At 41.6% G+C, this 21,711-nt stretch overlaps 1 protein-coding gene across 1 annotated transcript in view; it reads left to right on the top strand.

Annotated features, from left to right (window-relative positions):
- Positions 1-21,711, top strand: part of dnah5 (dynein, axonemal, heavy chain 5) — a 366,123-nt gene that overhangs the window by 292,559 nt on the left and 51,853 nt on the right. Inside the window, exons 72-76 of the mRNA XM_034175262.1 lie at positions 359-541; positions 6,547-6,651; positions 13,113-13,251; positions 18,265-18,379; positions 21,173-21,363. Of these exons, the coding sequence (XP_034031153.1) occupies positions 359-541; positions 6,547-6,651; positions 13,113-13,251; positions 18,265-18,379; positions 21,173-21,363 (733 nt within the window). The remainder of the gene's footprint in view (positions 1-358; positions 542-6,546; positions 6,652-13,112; positions 13,252-18,264; positions 18,380-21,172; positions 21,364-21,711) is intronic.

The following is a 21,711-nucleotide window of genomic DNA, read 5'->3' as shown; positions in this document are numbered from 1 at the left end:
CCATTAACATGTGCAGAATCTTCATTTATATGCTGATGTCTACATCAGGTTATTGCTTGCTATCAGTTGCACTGTTACGGCCCCCTGACACGAGCATATCTTTGATTCATGCACTAGCATGACCTGTGTCATGCTGGAGAGTAAACTCATCTTTAATGGGTGCAGACAGGACACGAGAGGGGTGCCGATGTGTGCTGTTGTGCACAGAGAATTTTGAAATGTTCAAAAAAAATTTCACGCATAAATGTGTGACTGAGGCTTAACATTAACTAAATATACATTACCATGGCTGGTTGTCTTGGCAACATCAACTTTATTTGTGGTTGATATTATTTCTCTTTCTCATCCATTCTGCAAGGTGAAACTGGGTGATAAAGAGGTGGATGTGATGGATGGCTTCAAGTTGTATGTGACCACTAAACTGCCAAACCCAGCCTACACCCCTGAGATCAGTGCCCGCACCTCCATCATTGACTTCACTGTCACCATAAGAGGACTGGAGGACCAGCTGCTGGGTAGGGTCATTCTCATGGAAAAACAGGTAAAAACAAGTTGACAGCAATGAAAATGCAATCGCTCACTGCTCTGGGGTTTTTTAAGCTACTTATTCAAACAATTATTTTGTGCTGTTAAATTGTTGCATCTTTTTTTTCCCAACAAATTTCAATTTTAGTAAAACTTCCCAAAGCTACTTTTTTTCAGCACCTCATTTTCTCTGTCTTAGAAAACTGAGAGGTTATTTTCATCCTTTGGAACAGAACATGGTAATCATTACAGTCTTTTGACACAATGTGAGAGGCACAATCACACTTCCAGAAATAGTATAAATTTGTAGAAGCACCACATGTGCACAAAAAGACACACAGCAAAGTATCACAATCTTCACTGATTCTTTTTGGGCTGCTGAAAGCAGAGGATGTATTGATTGTAATTGTCAAACAACTACCGTCATGTGTCATTTTCTCACCTGTGATTGTGGCTTCTTGTCTGGATTTAATCACAGTAAAGTTGAAGCGAGCACTGTAGTTTTGATATTTCTATGGTATTCATGCAGCATTTACAGGCCCATCATTGTTCTTTGGTTCTTCGCTGTCTCTGTATCACGCCTCCCTTATACTGGCAACTTTTAATTGCTGCTTCCCAGCAGGCTTTGTGTATTAGCTGCAATTGTAACTGTGGAAAATATTAATAGGCATTTATGTTGTCAGAATATAAAAGCCATATTCTTGCAGATTTTTGTATATTTTATTTTATTTATGTTGCCCCCGTATACCACCACAATGAAGATTAAAGATAGATAGATACATACGTACATACATACATACATACATACATACATACATTATTGATCCCAGAGGGAAATTCAAGGCATCCAGCAGCTTACACATGAAATGAATGAAAAAAATCAAGATGTGCTTGTAGTTTACACATTCAGAGATTTAACAAAAACATCGTATTATCTATTAAGGAATGAAAGCTGTTTTTATACACAGACACTCCATTTTCAAAGGCTGTAAATATTGGAGAAACCAAATATAAGGATCATTGTTAATGCAAATAAAGTCACTTTTCCAGCCAGTTTTCTTTAGTCCTGGCAGGGGATGGATACATGAACATTTCTAAGTCACTGAATATGTCTTGAACACCATTTACATCAGTTACTAAGGAATACAAACAGTATATGCTAAATATATCAGCATGGTGATTTAGCGGTTAGCACTGTTGCCTCACAGCAAGAAGGTCATGGGTTTGATTCCCAACCGTAGCCTTTCTTTGTGGAGTTTGCATGTTCTCCCTGTGTTTGTGTGGGTTTTCTTCAGGTGCTCCGGTTTCCTCCCACATTTAAAGACATGCAGGTTAGGTGAATTGGCAACTTCATAATTGTCCACGTCTGCAATAGAGGTCTCAATCTCAATGGGACTAACCTGGTTAAATAAAGGATAAATCAATGTCTGGAGTAGGTGAGTAAATAGTGAGTGACCATACAAGAAGGAAACGATGTTGCATCATCACTTATACAGCTTCATGGATAAGTGGCACAAAGGATTTTTTTCAAAAAAATGATGTGAAATTTCAGCTACAGTTTGTCAGAAAGGACATGGCTCAAACCTCAATTTGTGTTGATGTCTTCTGTGAAGGTCCTTCTGTGTGCCTCTCCACCATGAAGTTGTATAACTGGTGTCTAAATCTTTCAGGCTTTCAATCTAAAGAGGGTGAAAGCCTGTAACAACTCCAGATTTTTCATGAATACCTTGGTGGCTTCCCTCACTATTCTCCTTGTGCGATCACGCAGTTTTTGAGAAGTACCTACTCCACACAGAGTGTACAATGCTGTTTTAATATTTTAATGACTGATGTAAATTAAGTCCAAGACTTACTCAGTGACTTGGAAATATTCATGGATCCACCCCTTGGCTTGTCTATAGAAAACTTACTGTAAAGTAATGGTTAAACCTTATATTTAGAATTGTTAGTCTAATTACTTTTGGACTGTGAAAATAAAGGGACTGGGTATAAAATAGCTGTACTGCCAGAATGGTTTATTTAAAAGTTTTTATTAAACCCCTTTATTTAAAGCTCAGAGTGTGCAATCCAAGCACATATTGATCATTTCATTTCAGTTCCTTTGAGGGGAAATGGGAAATTTCCAAATACTTATGACCAGGATTGTAACTTTACAGTGACAGTATGTTGTCTGGAGTTTAAAGCCAACATTATGGTCTATCATATGTTTTTATGTTTCCCAGTAGCAGATTATAGGTGAGTTCCATTTTATTTCTTGCCGCTGGAGGAATACAGTTACTTGAATTTATGGAGTGACAGAAAGATGTGCAGACCAGCAGCACTTCTTATTACATGAAATGATAGCGTTTTAGTTTAAGCGATTCATTTGGTGGTGAAGCACAAAGTAGTATTTTTTCTGGTTAGTCTCTCTTTCATTTCCTCGATGTTCAGTGGTCTTCATGGATCCCAAACCTTTTGCTGTTTATCACAGTTGACAGTCTAATACATGTGTTTCATGCCACTCCGTGACCTAACACTTCCCACTTTGTTTGTAATCACACTGGGCCTCATGTATCAACGTGCGTACGGTGATATTTGTGCGTATATGGGGTGTACGCCAAAACGGCTGCGCCACTTGGCATTTATCAATGCGGTCGTTGGCGTACACTGTGCTGAAAATATACACCAGGTCGAGAGGTGGTGTAAATTATACGCCAAAATGAACCAGCACTGGAATCCACATAAAAATGAAAATGATCAACATGATAAACAGTGCCATTATACAAATCAATGCATATGTTACATAAATAACACTTTCCTGATTATACTACATAATAATCAATACAAATCCCGCTTTTGCGGGATTGCTGGTCTATCAAGCACGATCCGTGGCCACAGCGCTGACTGCAAAAAGGTACTGCTCGCCTTTTTCTCCAGAGCCTGGAGCCAGAGCAGTGCTGAGCTTAACTTTATGTGGTGTGATCGTTTTAGACAATGAAATTGATAATTACAACTGTAGTGTTGTCATTCCCTTCGCCGGTGCTGCAATCAGGTTCGGCGTCTCCATTCGTTTGTCACAATAAAATAAATAAAGAAATACATTTTAAGAATAAAGAAATCTGAAAAATTAGGCGTGTCTTATTAATTGAGCGAGCAAATATCCACATGTCAAGAATTATTGACATGTGAAAAGAGAATACAGTGGTCCCTCGCTATAACGTGGTTCACCTTTCGCGGCCTCGTTGTTTCGCGGAGTTTTTAGTCCAATTTTGCATGCTTTTTTTTTACAGTGTTCTGTGTTCTGCGTGTCTGTTTATAAGAATCTTCTCGCCCAGAAGAAAAAAGACCGCCAACAACTACTCTTAACTGTGTTTGTCACTTGGAAACAGACACCTGCAGCCAGGTGTGAGTGGAAAAAGGCGTGGCGTCAGGACGCAGAGGCACGATCTGTGAAATACTGGTCAGTCACTATTAATAATTTCTTATGTGTCCAACCTCGTAGGTTGAGCGTTAAAATTAAAGTTGTTAGCTCTAAAAGCCATCATAATTTTTTATAGGAAAATGTTCTATTTTTATTTCTCAAACAAAGTTTGGGCCTGAAAACAGTTTGGTCTTATTTTTCTACTAAGGTTTGAACTTTGAGAGTGTTTATACACAAGAGAAAAGTGAGAAAATGTTCATGCTTGATTGAGAAAGTGTATAAAGTGGTTTTACAGGGTTTTTACAGCTTTAAAACGTCTATAATAAACGTAACTCCCACGATAAACGAGGGACCACTGTAACACTTTTTTGATTATATACTACAAAACAATTGATGCGACGGCCGCTTTTGACGCTCTATTGGCACGCGTCGTCATTGGTGGAGTTCTTTTTCTTTGCCGTCTTCCTGGCTTCCATGTCGTAAAATGAGGGTGTGTCTGAAGCGGCGTCTGAATATTTATGGGCGTGTTTATTATAATTACGATTGTTTTCACCCGCCGCATTTATCAAGGTCGCGTCAGGCGTACACTGGAAATGGGCAGGTGCGCACTGCTTGATACATGTCACGGCAACTTTGGTGTACTTCAAATTTACACCGTAAATTTACGCCACAAGTGTGCAACTTTGATACATGAGGCCCACTGTGTGAAAAGAAAGTGGAATGACCAGGTTATCCAGAGGTTAGTCCTGGATACGTTTGAAGGCAGGTTTTAATGTTTGACCCCAAAGTTTTCAGAGATCACAATCACATTTCCAGTTGTAATACAATACATTTTTGAGTTGAGTGGACACTTTGTCTTGAATTGATGGGGATACTGGAGATTTGTGGACCTTGCTGGGGGTTTATCATGAAGAGAACTGTCACTGACTGTGATGATATGAGAGATGAAATTTATTTTCCTTCGTACGCATCTTCATGTGGCATTCTGTCTTTGTACAAAATTTCCTTAAAATCCAGTTTAAGAGGAGTTCTTCTTACAAGATCAGTATCAATGTGATGCATCGGTTCAACATAAAAAGTCCAGTTATCTCCCCTTGATGATGTTGGACCAGAATTATTTTCCTACATGACCATCTTTACATAGAGTGTTACCATTTTATGATGCTTCAATGATCTATGGGATGGGCAGGATAATTCCAGTACTGGAATTGAGAAATGAAAATATGAACATTGGACTTTATTGGCACCTGGATGCTCAGATCCATCATTTCTGTCTTTGCATGTTTGACAATTCTTTGTTGTGCTTTGTTTATTAGATTTTTATTATTTGATTGTTATTTATAGTATTGCCAAAGCAGATGGTCTCGTCTCTGAGTTTGGTCTGCTTGAGGTTTCTTCTTGTAATCAAATGCAAGGAGGAGTTTTTCTTTACTACTGTTGCCAATGTGCTTGCTGTCTGGGGTGGGTAGTTTGGACTTTTTCTTTGTGAAGAACATTGGGATAACTCGTGCTGTGATTTGGTTCTATATAAATACATGAATTGAATTAAAATTAGTTGATCATTGCTTGACATGAACGCAATTCATATTGGACATTCCTCCTGCATCAGACTGATGATTAGTTGATCACATTTATGCCCTGAATATGGGAAGAGGCGTTTTGATTTGAATCAGTTCATAGCAGTAATTGTGTAAGAATAATATATCAACCCCCAAACGGAAATTTGGGGGTTATGCTAGAATTGCCCTGTCCATCTGAGAGATCATTGCAACATCACAAAATAGTAGCACACTATGTAAAGATGGTCACGCAGGAAAATAATTCTGGTCCAACATCATCAAGGGGAAATAATTGGACTTTTATGTTCAACTGAAGCATCACATTGATATTGATCTTGTAAGCAGAACTCCTCTTAAACTGGATTTTAAACTTTGCACAGTGATGTAATACCACATGGAGATGTGCACGAAGGAAAATAATTGCAGTACAATGTCTTTAAGGAAAGAGAACTCAACTTTTTGTGTTTAATTGATACATCTTACAATATTGATCCCATAAGTGCAGCTTGTCCGAGATGACTTTGTGGATTACAGTGAAATGTTGCACAATGTTAGAATACCATGTGAAGATGCGTATGACAGAAAATAATTATGAATAATTGGACGTGTGTATGTTGTTTTATTTTAATATATTTGTTAATTACATTTGCAGAGGTTGACCAGTTTCTTAATTCACGTTTCTTGTTTCATTTAAAGTTTAAAGAGCAACCTGAAGGTTTGATTTTCTTTTTTTATTCATAGTTTTCATTGATGTTAATGATAGTTTGAAAATAAATATAAAAAATGAATGAATGAATGAATTTTGAGAAACGTGACTCTGAGCTGCCACAGACATCCTTTCTGTGGTTTTATTGAGTCATTTATTTGCAAATTGGCTTACAATGACCACTTTTTCTCAAAATGTATGCCTCTGTTACTTGTAAAGTATATGGCATTTCCACAGCCCATAAGGATGAATTCAGAAAGAAAGAAAGAAAAAAAAATCAGCTTTTGAATTGCTTTTTAATAGCACCATTTTATGCAGTTGACTCTATGATCCTTATATGTTTGCTTAAATGACAGGAACTGGAGAATCAGAGAACAGAATTGATGGAAGATGTGACATCCAACAAGAGAAAGATGCAAGAATTGGAGGACAACCTCCTCTACAGACTCACCAGCACAAAGGCAAGAATGTCCTGATACACCATCAAATATTTTCAAGTAATGAACAACACTGTTTCCAGTGTATTTCCTACCTGACACTTTTTTTAACTCCAAATGTACATTGGAGTCCAAAAGCGGATAAGTATCAATCAACTTCAATCAACTTTTTTCTTATATAGCGCCAAATCACAACAAACAGTTGCCCCAAGGCGCTCCATATTGTAAGGCAAGGCCATACAATATTTATGAAAAACCCCAACGGTCAAAACGACCCCCTATGAGCAAGCACTTGGCAACAGTGGGAAGGAAAAACTCCCTTTTAACAGGAAGAAACCTCCAGCAGAACCAGGCTCAGGGAGGGGCAGTCTTCTGCTGAGACTGGTTGGGGCTGAGGGAAAAAACCAGGAAAAAGACATGCCGTGAAGGGGGGCAGAGATCGATCACTAATGATTAAATGCAGAGTGATGCATACGGAGCAAAAAGAGAAAGAAACAGTGCATCATGGGAACCCCCCCACAATCTACGTCTAAAGCAGCATAACCAAGGGATGGTCCAGGGTCACCCGATCCAGCCCTAACTATAAGCCTTAGCGAAAAGGAAAGTTTTAAGCCTAATCTTAAAAGTAGAGAGGGTATCTGTCTCCCTGATCTGAATTGGGAGCTGGTTCCACAGGAGAGGAGCCTGAAAGCTGAAGGCTCTGCCTCCCATTCTACTCTTACAAACCCTAGGAACTACAAGTAAGCCCGCAGTCTGAGAACGAAGCGCTCTAATGGGGTAATATGGTACTACGAGGTCCCTAAGATAAGATGGGACCTGATTATTCAAAACCTTATAAGTAAGAAGAAGAATTTTAAATTCTATTCTAGAATTAACAGGAAGCCAATGAAGAGAGGCCAACACGGGTGAGATATGCTCTCTCCTGCTAGTCCCCGTCAATACTCTAGCTGCAGCATTCTGAACCAACTGAAGGCTTTTTAGGGAACTTTTAGGACAACCTGATAATAATGAATTACAATAGTCCAGCCTAGAGGAAATAAATGCATGAATTAGTTTTTCAGCATCACTCTGAGACAAGACCTTTCTGATTTTAGAGATATTGCGTAAATGCAAAAAGGCAGTCCTACATATTTGTTTAATATGCGCTTTGAATGACATATCCTGATCAAAAATGACTCCAAGATTTCTCACAGTATTACTAGAGATCAGGGAAATGCCATCCAGAGTAACGATCTGGTTAGACACCATGCTTCTAAGATTTGTGGGGCCAAGTACAATAACTTCAGTTTTATCTGAGTTTAAAAGCAGGAAATTAGAGGTCATCCATGTCTTTATGTCTGTAAGACAATCCTGCAGTTTAGCTAATTGGTGTGTATCCTCTGGCTTCATGGATAGATAAAGCTGGGTATCATCTGCGTAACAATGAAAATTTAAGCAATACCGTCTAATAATACTGCCTAAGGGAAGCATGTATAAAGTGAATAAAATTGGTCCTAGCACAGAACCTTGTGGAACTCCATAATTAACTTTAGTCTGTGAAGAAGATTCCCCATTTACATGAACAAACTGTAATCTATTAGACAAATATGATTCAAACCACCGCAGCGCAGTGCCTTTAATACCTATGACATGCTCTAATCTCTGTAATAAAATTTTATGGTCAACAGTATCAAAAGCAGCACTGAGGTCCAACAGAACAAGCACAGAGATAAGTCCACTGTCCAAAGCCATAAGAAGATCATTTGTAACCTTCACTAATGCTGTTTCTGTACTATGATGAATTCTAAAACCTGACTGAAACTCTTCAAATAGACCATTCCTCTGCAGGTGATCAGTTAACTGTTTTACAACTACCCTCTCAAGAATCTTTGAGAGAAAAGGAAGGTTGGAAATTGGCCTATAATTAGCTAAGATAGCTGGGTCAAGTAATGGCTTTTTAAGTAATGGTTTAATTACTGCCACCTTAAAGGCCTGTGGTACATAACCAACTAACAAAGATAGATTGATCATATTTAAGATTGAAGCATTAAATAATGGTAGGACTTCCTTGAGCAGCCTGGCAGGAATGGGGTCCAATAAACATGCCGATGGTTTGGACGAAGCAACCAATGAAAATAACTCAGAACAACCGGAGAGAAAGAGTCTAACCAAATACCGGCATCACTGAAAGCAGCCAAAGATAACGATACATCTTTGGGATGGTTATGAGTAATTTTTTCTCTAATAGTCAAAATTTTGTTAGCAAAGAAAGTCATGAAGTCATTACTAGTTAAAGTTAATGGAATACTCAGCTCAATAGAGCTCTGACTCTTTGTCAGCCTAGCTACAGTGCTGAAAAGAAACCTGAGGTTATTCTTATTTTCTTCAATTAGTGATGAGTAGAAAGATGTCCTAGCTTTACGGAGGGCTTTTTTATAGAGCAACAAACTCTTTTTCCAGGCTAAGTGAAGATCTTCTAAATTAGTGAGACGCCATTTCCTCTCCAACTTACGGGTTATCTGCTTTAAGCTACGAGTTTGTGAGTTATACCACGGAGTCAGACACTTCTGATTTAAAGCTCTCTTTTTCAGAGGAGCTACAGCATCCAAAGTTGTCTTCAAAGAGGATGTAAAACTATTGACGAGATACTCTAACTCCCTTACAGAGTTTAGGTAGCTACTCTGCTCTGTGTTGGTATATGACATTAGAGAACACAACGAAGGAATCATATCCTTAAACCTAGTTACAGCGCTTTCTGAAAGACTTCTAGTGTAATGAAACTTATTCCCCACTGCAGGGTAGTCCATCAGAGTAAATGTAAATGTTATTAAAAAATGATCAGACAGAAGGGAGTTTTCAGGGAATACTGTTAAGTCTTCTATTTCCATACCATAAGTCAGAACAAGATCTAAGATATGATTAAAGTGGTGGGTGGACTCATTTACTTTTTGAGCAAAGCCGATAGAGTCTAATAATAGATTAAATGCAGTGTTGAGGCTGTCATTCTCAGCATCTGTGTGGATATTAAAATCGCCCACTATAATTATCTTATCTGAGCTAAGCACTAAGTCAGACAAAAGGTCTGAAAATTCACAGAGAAACTCACAGTAACGACCAGGTGGACGATAGATAATAACAAATAAAACTGGTTTTTGGGACTTCCAATTTGGATGGACAAGACTAAAAGACAAGCTTTCAAATGAATTAAAGCTCTGTCTAGGTTTTTGATTAATTAATAAGCTGAAATGGAAGATTGCTGCTAATCCTCCGCCACGGCCCGTGCTACGAGCATTCTGACAGTTAGTGTGACTCGGGGGTGTTGACTCATTTAAACTAACATATTCATCCTGCTGTAACCAGGTTTCTGTTAGGCAGAATAAATCAATACGTTGATCAATTATTATATCATTTACCAACAGGGACTTAGAAGAGAGAGACCTAATGTTTAATAGACCACATTTAACTGTTTTAGTCTGTGGTGCAATTGAAGGTGCTATATTATTTTTTCTTTTTGAATTTTTATGCTTAAATAGATTTTTGCTGGTTATTGGTAGTCTGGGAGCAGGCACCGTCTCTACGGGGATGGGGTAATGAGGGGATGGCAGGGGGAGAGAAGCTGCAGAGAGGTGTGTAAGACCACAGCTCTGCCTCCTGGTCCCAACGCTGGACAGTCACAGTTTGGAGGATCCAAGAAAATTGGCCAGATTTCTAGAAATGAGAGCTGCTCCATCTAAAGTGGGATGGATGCCGTCTCTCTTAACAAGACCAGGTTTTCCCCAGAAGCTTTGCCAATTATCAATGAAGCCCACCTAATTTTTTGGACACCACTCAGACAGCCAGCAATTCAAGGAGAACATGCGGCTAAACATGTCACTCCCGGTCTGATTGGGGAGGGGCCCAGAGAAAACAACAGAGTCCGACATTGTTTTTGCAAAGTTACACACTGATTTAATGTTAATTTTAGTGACCTCCGATTGGCGTAACCGAGTGTCATTACTGCCGACGTGAATTACAATCTTACCAAATTTACGCTTAGCGTTAGCCAGCAATTTCAAATGTCCTTCGATGTCGCCTGCTCTGGCCCCCGGAAGACAATTGACAATGGTTGCTGGTGTCGCTAACTTCACATTTCTCAAAACAGAGTCGCCAATAACCAGAGTTTGATCCTCGGCGAGTGTATCGTCGAGTGGGGAAAAACGGTTAGAGATGTGAACGGGTTGACGGTGTACACGGGGCTTCTGTTTAGGGCTACGCTTCCTCCTCACAGTCACCCAGTCAGCCTGCTTTCCCGACTGCCCGGGATCTGCCAGGGGGGAACTAGCGGCGGCTAAGCTACCTTGGTCCGCACCGACTACAGGGGCCTGGCTAGCTGTAGAATTTTCCACGGTGCGGAGCCGAGTCTCCAATTCGCCCAGCCTGGCCTCCAAAGCTACGAATAAGCTGCACTTATTACAAGTATGAGGGTAGGCTGAAAAGTTCTAAGGCTCCCCATGAAGGAGTAATGCATTAACTGCATTATAGTGAGCCTTAGAACTTTTCAGCCTACCCTCATACAAATTTAAAGTCTGACCCTTAAATTGCTCAGCCACTTTGAGACTATAATAATAATAATAATAATAATCAAGTCTTGATCCATATAGCTGCTTCTTTAAATTTGTTAAAAAAAACATTGTAGTCAATAACAGTCAGACCAGATAAAATGGTGGGTGAGGTATTACTGCATATTCACAGTCTTGTACAACTGGTTTGCTGTCTTGACAGAGGAGGATGCCACTATGGAATATGGGTTGTGCTTATTTTTTGACCAACTGTCACAGGCACCTGAGAACAAAGAATAGTTAGGATTGATATTGTTGATGTTTATCTTGTGGATTTGTGGAACAGTTTGGAGCTGGAGCTCAAACAAAGCACCAATATAAATCATTTGAAAAGAATGTACAAAAAAATCTATCATAAGTAGTTACAAGGTTCACTAAAGTATTCAAAATGGTAAAAGAAATTGAAATGCACCAGTACTGGTGATTCATGGTGATTGTTTTTGTATTACTGTTCATAGTCTGATAGAAATGTTTTGTTTTTAGTATTGACACGGTATAAATGGGTTTGGCTCAGCTACATGTGTCAGTATTTTATGTATTTTCCTTTTTTGTTTGATTTTATCTATTCATTCATTTATTTTCTGTTATTGCATGAGTGTGGTGATTGAAATAAATAAAATCAATCAAAATCAATCAAAATAAAATCTTGTTTGTCTGAAATGTTGCACCTTATTTGTTAAAGACAGTCCTGGCAATCTTAGTCAGTTACAATATTAAAAGAATTTTTGAGACATTGTTGAGACACGCTTGGGACTCCGGTGAGGGCGGACGCATCTCCTCCTCTCTCCCTTATCTCTGCTCCAACCTTCAAAATCCCTACTTCACCAGACCGTGAATTCTTCAGACTATATTGGATTAACCATGGAATTCATCAGCTGGTCTCTGAATGCTATTGACACCATTTTTTCTACAAGAAGATCAGGGCCGGGGGACCCTGTGTACCCAGATGGAACCTACCCTGCGAGCTATGTTCTTGACGCCTGGGAGACATGGCGAATTGCATGTTTTGCGCCATTCTCTGTGGAAGGCGTCAAGGATTTATTTATATTTGGTTTCACGGTAGGAGGGTAGGAGGATGGTAGGAGTACTTTTTGGCTTATGTGCTGCCCTGACCTACCAGAAAAGACGGCTGCCACCAGAACCACGACCCCTCACCTATCCGTCATGATTAATGAATTGGGCAAGGTGATGCATTCTCAGACTGCGCTAAGCCGTGAACCTAGACGCAAGTTGGATGACATATCGGAGCAGATGCGCACCTTGCAGAAGATTTCAGAGACCCGGGAATATTCTTAATTTGGGATCTGGTTTGTTCATGTGAAACTGTAAAAGTGTTTTTCACTGCTCAACCACAAACACAGCAGGCTTATCAGCCTCTGAAGGATAAAATGTCCGATGCTGTCCTCCAGAAGAATGTCTATGGCCTTGGTGAACATTTGGCTGCCCTTATCTTTACTTAACTCCCACACAGACAGAACTGACACACACATGGACAGAGATGGAAGCATGCTCCATTTCCCTTCCTGCTCCGTACCACACACCCCATCCCGGCTCCCGCTCATGCCACTCGCCCCCAAGCTGATGGCGGCGCAAGTCACGTTTGCTGTGGCCTTCACCCACTTTACCTCAATTCGGATGATGGACTGCTTCAAGTTTAGAGCACATAAACAATGTCAAATGTATATGTGTTGTCTTTAATTTTGATGTGTGCCATTATTACGGTAAACAAGTAATAATTGTGGAATAATTGCTGTATTCTGTGGTAATTGGAGTGTAAATGTAATTTCGTTGTTGTTGCATTTGTAATGACAGTGGCAATAAATCTCTCATTCATTCATTCATTCTTTGTCTGAACCTTTTTTATAAGAGTTCCATAAATAGTGTTTTCTTTTTTTTCCTGATTTGCAGGGTTCGCTGGTGGATGACGAGAGTCTGATTACTGTACTCAGCAACACCAAGTGTACAGCAGAAGAGGTCACTCAGAAACTATGCATTTCTGCTGAGACAGAGGTTCAGATCAATGCAGCCAGAGAGGAGTATCGACCTGGTAGGTCATAATTTGCTGTGCACAGTCACTTTAACCTTGCCAAAAAGGTTTCAGCCAGGCTCATGATATGTAGAAAATTGCAAAATTCAGCATTTAAAATTTAACTCAAACATAACAGGCAGATGTTTTAGAGGGAAATAAAAATTCAAAAAAGTAGTTTTAAACAACAATAAAAAGATCTATGCTACATATAAAAGCTTAAAGTATTATTTTGATTAACCTCATCAGTTACACCTTACAGCCACAGGTAGTGGAGCATCTATGGGTATAATATTTTGTGTTTGGACCAAAATATAATGGAATGGTGGAATGAATGAAGAGCAACCAAGGGCAGTATGATTTTATCGATATTTGGACCCAATGTTTATATATATGTACACACACACACACACACACCCTCTCACATCTAAAGACATGTAGGGTACGTGGATTGGAAACTTTAAATTGTCTGTAGGTGTGCGTCGTGCTGGTGTGAATGTGTTTGTTTGTCTGTATGTGGCCTTGCGGTAGACTGGCGTCCTGTCCAGGGTGAACCCTGCCTCACACCCTGTGACTGCTGGGATTGGCTCCAGCCCCCTGTGACCCTTAATTGGAGTAAGTGGTTGAAGATGAGTAAGTGAGTTTGAAGCCAGTATGGATTGAACATGGTGGAAGAGTTGTGTGTTAGTCAAGGATTAGATGGTACAAGTTTGGACAGATTTGATGAAATATCAATGCCACACACAATCATATTTGGTAACACTGAGCCACAAAGAATTAATTTGCAAGACTCAAACATCAGGTGTGGGTACTGCACTCTCTGAATACACCCTCATCTTCATGATGCTTTAATGAAACTGCAGGACCTTTAAACTTGATATTTTTGCATCAGATTTAGTTTTTAAGTTATAATTGAATCTTGTATTATCTACCTTCCCCAGACTTGTAAATCATTCATCAGGAAACTGCTAGTGTGACTCATATTGCAGCTGCTGCATCTTCTTTATGTCACAGCCTAATAAAATGTGCCAACCACTATTCTTTTAAAGCCATGGTGTATATGATTTATATGATGTCTAAAGTGTATATGATTTATTAGCATAAATGGAATATAGCATTCATAACAATCTGCACATTAGTGTATAAATTACCTGCAACAATAAATGAAAGTGTTTGCACAAGCTTAAAAATGTGCCTTTTTGTCTACATGGGAGAAGCTGGTGTAAACATCCAAACCATCTGCACTGCTGACTAACAACATCACCAAAATCCAGTTTCTACTGTTAATGCAGACATGGCATGAAGCTCAGCTTGTGCTTATCTTTTAACAAATTAAATTAAGAGTACCAGGGTTTTCTCCAGACAATGGAATAATTGCACTGCACCATTATATTCTCAATTGAATAAGAATAAGATGATATTCTTATTAGAGCTCCATTATACTCTAACGTCATCTCAAGATGGTTTTTTTATTTGACAGGGCTCGACATTGCCATTTGCCCACTGGCCTGGCGGCAGGTTTGCCCAATATCGGGCCACTACACACCAGTACAATTTATAAAATGATGGCCCGGTGGGGTCCCTACAAATATTTGCAAAATTCTGTTTATTTTACCATTTTTTCCCAGCAGCAAAGTCAAATTTTTTCACATCTCCATGCCATCAAACTTCAGCAGTTTTTGCACAGGGGAGAGATAGCTCCAAACACTCACATGACAAAAACACATTTGTTTTTGTCTCATGCATACTTCGCTGAGGAAATCAGCTGAACACTCAATGGGCCGAGTCCGACGATTTACCCAGACTGACATCAAATATGAGTAAATTAAGTACTTTTATTTGCGCGCCAACCTCAAAACACACCCCTGTGTAATATATCAAGCACACCCTCTCCTCTTCTGTGATGTTTAACGGCAGCCAGTATCCTTATTGTTGCATAGGGCAGCGCAGTCTCATTTGAACCCCTACATGAAATTGCAGGATTTGACTACGTCTGGGGACAGCCAGCACAAACATGGCAGAGAATCCCTGGGTGGAGTCTGGGAGTTTCAGCACAAACCCTTTAGCCCAGCTTGGTAAACTTAAAAGCATACTCGCTGGTAAAACCCCCATCCTCTAAATGGTTTGAGCTGACACTCCCAGACTCCGCCCGGGGATTAGTCTCTTCCACAAACAGCGTAATTTCTAACGGGAAAATGGTGTACTGTTGTGTTTCGCCAAAACAGTCGCGATAAGTGCAGTTTTTTCGGTTCCCAGTGGAGAAGGGAAGACGAGGCAAATGGGAGCGGTCATGTTTGTGTTAGCCCACACAGCTAACCAGAGTAGCTGCATTCTCTCGCCTTCACAACCGTCTCGACATGTTTGAGCTCCGGGTCATAAACAGACTGCAACACATGTCCACTTTCCACCACATCGTCACGTTTTCTTTGCATTTTCACTTTGTTTGCATGTAATTTGCCCAAAAACTCAAAGAAAGTTGTTATGTGTCGACGCGGGTTGAGGAGCGGACCTGCGTCTGATGGAACCCAGCGCTAAAATAACCAGAAAGCGGTTCCAATAACAGAAACAATTTATTTTTTCATCCTCTGTGTTGTGTGTTGGGGGATGTGGCTGGACATTTTGGTGTTCTTTTCTTTTCTTTGCTCTCCAGGTGGCATGAGAACTGATTTGTCTGTGGAGAAGGTGCTGGCTGAAGAGTCTTTCACCCTCATCAACATCATGTGTAGCACTTGTGACTGGTGCTCACATGCAACCTTAAAGACTTTCAGCTGAAGCAGATAATTGGATGGCGTTCTGCATTTAAGTCATGTGTGATTCAAGCAGAACTGCCGGGAACTCGACCTTGTGATGTTCGTTTGTGAGACGCTGAGGACCGCGCCTGGGTTTGACACATCGAGCCCGTGAAGCAAGGAAGGGTGAGGGACACATGCTGTCAGCACACATCAAAGGTGATTAAGTGTTTGACTAATTGTTGATAGTAACTTGGTATTTTGTTACGCAGTAAACTTGAATTGTGATGAGGATTGTGCAGCTCGCTTCTCACTGCTGTGGCATGCGGACAAGTGGTCCTCCACCTGTTGTGAGAAGCTGCTTATTTGCATAAAGCTTAAAATACAGACCTGTATGTGTTGCTGATAGTGTGTGTCTTTTGAAGGATATTAGTTGTAACTGCTAACTTACCTCACCTCTTCTATGCTTCGCAGAGAGTCGGTTTGTCGTGTCCACCTGGGGGGTGTTTGGCGGTGGTAGTGGGTCCAGGAGCGCCGGGCTTCGATCCTTTTGGGCGCTGGAGAGCGTGCCAGCCTTCACTCCACCAGAAGGATGCTATTTCCGTTTTTACACTTTTTATGCACCAGTGGGTGAAATAAATATATTGTTTTTGGAACCGCTTTTCTGGTTATTTGTAGCGCTGGGTTCCGTCTGACGCAGGTCCGCTCCTCAACCCGCGTCGACACATAACACTCTGGTGCATAATAAAGTGTAGAAACTAAAACAGCGTCATTCTGGTGGAGTGAAGGCTGGCACGCTCTCCAGCGCCCAAAAGGATCGAAGCCCGGCGCTTCTAGACTCACTGTTACCGCCAAACACCCCCCAGGTGGACACGACAAACCGACTCTCTGCGAAGGATAGAAGAGGTGAGGTAAGTCAGCAGTTACAACCAATATCCTTCAAAAGACACACACCATCAGCAACACATTCAGGTCTGTATTTTAAGCTTTATGCAAATGAGCAGCTTCTCACAACAGGTGGAGGATCACCGGTCCGTACGCCACGGCAGTGAGAAGCGAGCTGCACAACTCTCATCACAATTCAAATATACTGCGTAACAAAATACCAAGTTACTATCAACAATTAGTCAAATAATTAATCACCTCTGATGTGTGCTGACAGCATGTGTCCCTCACCCTTCTTCCTTCAGAGGCACGATGTGTCAAACCCAGGCGCGGTCCTCAGTGTCTCACAAACGAACATCACAAGGTCAGGTTCCCGGCAATTCTGCTTGAATCACACATGGCTTAAATGCAGAACGCCATCCAATTATCTGCTTCAGCTGAAAGTCTTTAAGGTTGCACGTGAGCACCATTCACAGGTGCTAAACATAATGTTGATGAGGGTGAAGGACTCTTCAGCCAGCACCTTCTCCACAGACAAATCAGTTTTCATACCACCTGGAGAGCAAAGAAAAGAAAAGAACACCAAAATGTCCAGCCACACCCCCCCCAACACACAACAAAAGTGCAGTGTTTCTGTCCCTGGAAATAGAGAAATTATGTCATATGCGTCATATTTTACTCCTTTAGTGCCCGCCCTCAAATGAGACTGCGCTGCCCAATTGCTGCCACCTTCTGCATCAGTCCGTTATAGCAGTACTAATCCGCTTGATGAGTCCAGTGTCTTTCAAGTATTTAAAAAGCCAACACTGACCTCTCCCACTATGTCCTAAATACTTCCTACAGAAACTTCTTTCAAGCCTATTCTTCAAAATTCTGAGACATTCTTGCCTTTCTCTGGAATATTTATTGCAAAACATGAGGACATCCCAAATCGCCAAAAGAATGTCTAATGTTTAATCGCCAAAAGAATGTCTTAAGTAAGGTTTTGCCAACTCCTGGATGAATCTGTCCCAATACTATTGATAGCTGACACAGAGTCAACTTAGTGTGCACTGCATTTTATTAACTGTGTTTAAGTAATATCACTGTGTGTGCCGTTACTGCCTGAGCAGTCTTTAACCAAATCTATGATAGAAATGTACATGTAACCATTTTAGTTTCAATAAATGTTGTTGTGAGCTCATGATTTGGGTGCTATTGTGAGCTTAATAAGTACCTGATTGTCCAGCATTTTGGAAACATACCAAAAATGCACCGCCTCTTGTGATAATTGCCAACAGCACCGCTATACTAAAAATTTCTGGGGAGAACCCTGAATACATATAATCATGGTCTTACATCTCACCTTTTGTCATTTCCTTTCAGTTGGTTCTTTAGTTGGTTGGCTGGTTTTCAGTGTGTATGTGTTTGTTTTTTTCAGTGGCCTCCAGAGGCAGCATCCTGTACTTCCTGATCACAGAAATGAGCATGGTGAATGTCATGTATCAGACCTCTCTGAGACAGTTCCTGGGACTTTTTGACATTTCTCTTATGAGGTGAATATACTCACAAATCAGTGGCGGCACCAAGTGGGATCTTGGGGGGCTTAAGCCCCCCCAATAATGAGCCAAGCCCCCCCTCAGCCCCCCCAGTAATTCTGCCAATAATGTGAATAGCAACTGACATTTATTTCAAAAGACCTTTTAGATATCTTATCATTTGAAATGGTTTTTGAAATCTGTTTTAATTCTGTTTTAAATCCTTGCTGTAGCACTTTGAGATTTCTTTGAAATGTAAGGTGCAATACAAATAAAATGTATTATTATTATTACATATTTGTGGATCTCAACTGCAGTTTTGCGCTGAGAATGTCTCAATATTGCGTAACTGAGCAAAGTGATGAATGTGTGTGTTCGGTGATCCACCAATGCTGAATCACCCTTCACAAACAGAATTTTCAGTTTTGCAAATAAACATTTATTTGTAAAAACCCAGACACAAGTTACAAATCAGAAATTTGTGTTTGTGGATCACCCAGCACGTGTACAAATCAAAGGATATTTGTAAATCACCTTCTGTAACCCAGCTTCTAAGGGCGGGCGTTGTCGTTTAACCGTTTGGGGCAGTTCCTCTGTAGATGCTCACTCGAGCCAGAGAAAAAACACTCCCCGCGGACCAGCCTCCGTTGTCTGAGCTTTGTATTGACTTTAGCCCTGCTCGTGTCCATAGCTTCGTCAGCAGGGGGAGCTGTTGCCACACGAGAGTCACGGGCTGTGGAGCGTGGGGAAGACGGCACCCTTTCAGACCCGGAAGGAAGAGGGATGGCTCGTGCCTGGCCACTCCCCCCGTCCTGCTCCCGACGGTGTTCCTCTAATCGGTTATCTAATCGTATAACCAGATCAACAAGCCCATCGAAATCCCGCGGTTCATCCTTAGCCAGTAAATGCTCCTTCAGGACCGGAGACAGTCCATTTACGAAGGCGGCACGGAGTGCAACGTTGTTCCAGCCGGACCTCGCAGCCGCGATGCGGAAGTCGACTGCATACTCCGCTGAACTCCAACGCCCCTGTCTGATTGACAGCAGCAAGTTTGATGCGGATTCGCCTCTATGGGGGTGATCAAAAACCTGCTTGAACTCCCTCACAAACCCAGTATACGTCGTTAGGAGCCGTGAATTCTGCTCCCAGAGTGCCGTAGCCCAGGCGCGTGCCTCTCCTCGAAGCAAGTTTATTATGTAAGCCACCCGGCTGGCGTCTGACTTGTACATGACGGGATGCTGTGAAAAGACGAGCGAGCACTGCATTAAGAAGTCCGCGCATGTCTTGACACAGCCTCCGTACGGCTCCAGAGGGCTTATGTAAGCTTCAGGGGATGGTGGGGGGGTTCGTTGAACGACCAGCAGAATGTCTGTCTCAGGCCTCCGGTCAGCGGGAGGAGGTGCTGCAGCAGCGCCCTGAGCCTGCGCTTCCACCCGGGCGGTGAGAGCCTCCATCCTCCGATTGAGAATCACATTCTGCTCGGTGACTAAGTCCAGCCGAGCAGTGAAAGCGGTCAAGATTTGCTGCAGCTCACCTAACACGCCTCCTGCTGACGCCTGTTCACCTCGCTCTTCCATTGGCTGTTCAAGGGATGGTTGACGCCCCTCGGGATCCATGACGCTGGCCGAGAAATCCTGTTGTGAAGGTGTAGGAACACGGACCCACAACAGGGGGTGCTAAATGAACGGACAATGGATAAGCCAAACAGTAACAATTTAATGTTGTGAAATGCACAACGGAATACAGACAAATACAGTTTTGGTACCACCGACAAATAAATGTTGAGTGACGTGTGGGCAGGCTTGAGGATAGGAGACGTCCGTCTAGAACTGAGCCGGATCCCACACAGCCTTCACCGCCAACGGATCTGAAGAACACCGGAGCCGCCAAGTCCTGGAGCCCCAGGTGGCCACCGTCTCCAGCTGTCAGACCGGATACTGCTGGCAGAGAACAGAAACAGTTTTGATGAGTGTGAGTTCGCACACTCAGTAATTCCACCATCTGTGTTCTTTTGGGAGGGAGCACCTCCACCTCCAATCACACACTCGTGCAGCTCCTGTCTAACCACTTATCTGGTTGGGGTGTGAAGCGAAGCCGTCGCTGATCACACCAAACGCTAATCCCACAGATAAGGCAACACCACAGGAAAATGGCTGCAAAGAAGTTCAGATTATTACTCAATGTTTTAGTTCAGCAGAGAAAATTACCTCCAAGGTAGCTGATTTCTCGGCCAGGAGGTGGAGTTGCAGTCCGGCCTTTATGGTGGTGGTGGTGTGATGTAGATGAGTGACAGCTGGTGCTGATGACGGGTGACAGCTGTCACTCCCGGTTGCTATGATGCCCTCTCCTGCTTGAAGCCCGCACTTCAAGCAAGGCGCCATCTGGTGGTGGTGGGCCAGCAGTACCTCCTCTTCAGCGGCCCACACAACACTATTGTCAAAACAGCAAAGCCTCAAAGTGCTAAAACAGAACCCTTATATTCAAGACTGATCTGGTGGTCAAAGGATCCACAGATCTTAATGCCGAGCCCTGCCATAGCTAACCCTGACTCTGTTGTCCAGACTGTTTTTATTCTGACTTAGCCAAATTACAGTCATGGATGAATCCAAACTTGAATGTTACTCACAAATTAGCTTAAATAATCTGCCAGTGATTTGGCCATGCTGTTCCCCAGAGACTGCATATGTTTTTTGGAGGAGCTTTCCATAATAAATTCATGCTAATGTGCCATTTCAGTTGGGGCCAATAAGCAGCAAATTAAGCAGACATTTATATAACTGTAGTTTCTGCTGTGCAATTCTACCTCAACAGGTCCTCTAAAAGCCCAATTACCAGCAAACGCATCGCCAATATCATTGAGTTCATGACCTTTGAGGTGTACAGATATGCAGCACGGGGATTCTACGAGGAGCACAAGTTTCTTTTCACTTTGCTCTTGACACTGAAGATTGACATGCAGAATCACAAGGTCAAACACGAAGAGTTTCTCACGCTTATTAAAGGTAAGAGACAAAATGGCGCTTCTTTACTGCTTGATTCAAACTGAAATGGATTGCATTTCTACAGCAGTTGTTGACTCACAAACACACACACACACACCCTTGCATATCGATGTCAGGGTGCTACCATGCAAGGTACCTAACTACACACTGCATCAACTGGGGGTTTAAGGACCTTGCTCAAGGGTACTTTTGGGTTTTTTGGGTTTGTATTTTTCTTTTTTCCTGTCTGATTCAGAATTGAGCTGGCACAACTCCCAGCCTGTAACATCCAATCTTCCACCTCCCTCTCTTACGCCAAAGATTCTCTTCCAAAGATTGCCACTTTATTTAACTTTTCAATGAGTTTTA

This window comes from Thalassophryne amazonica, chromosome 7 (genome assembly GCF_902500255.1).
Source record: "Thalassophryne amazonica chromosome 7, fThaAma1.1, whole genome shotgun sequence".
In the NCBI taxonomy this organism is placed as follows: domain Eukaryota; kingdom Metazoa; phylum Chordata; class Actinopteri; order Batrachoidiformes; family Batrachoididae; genus Thalassophryne; species Thalassophryne amazonica.
The sequence above is the reverse complement of the archived record's forward strand: the minus strand, read 5'-3'. Positions and strand labels throughout refer to the sequence as shown.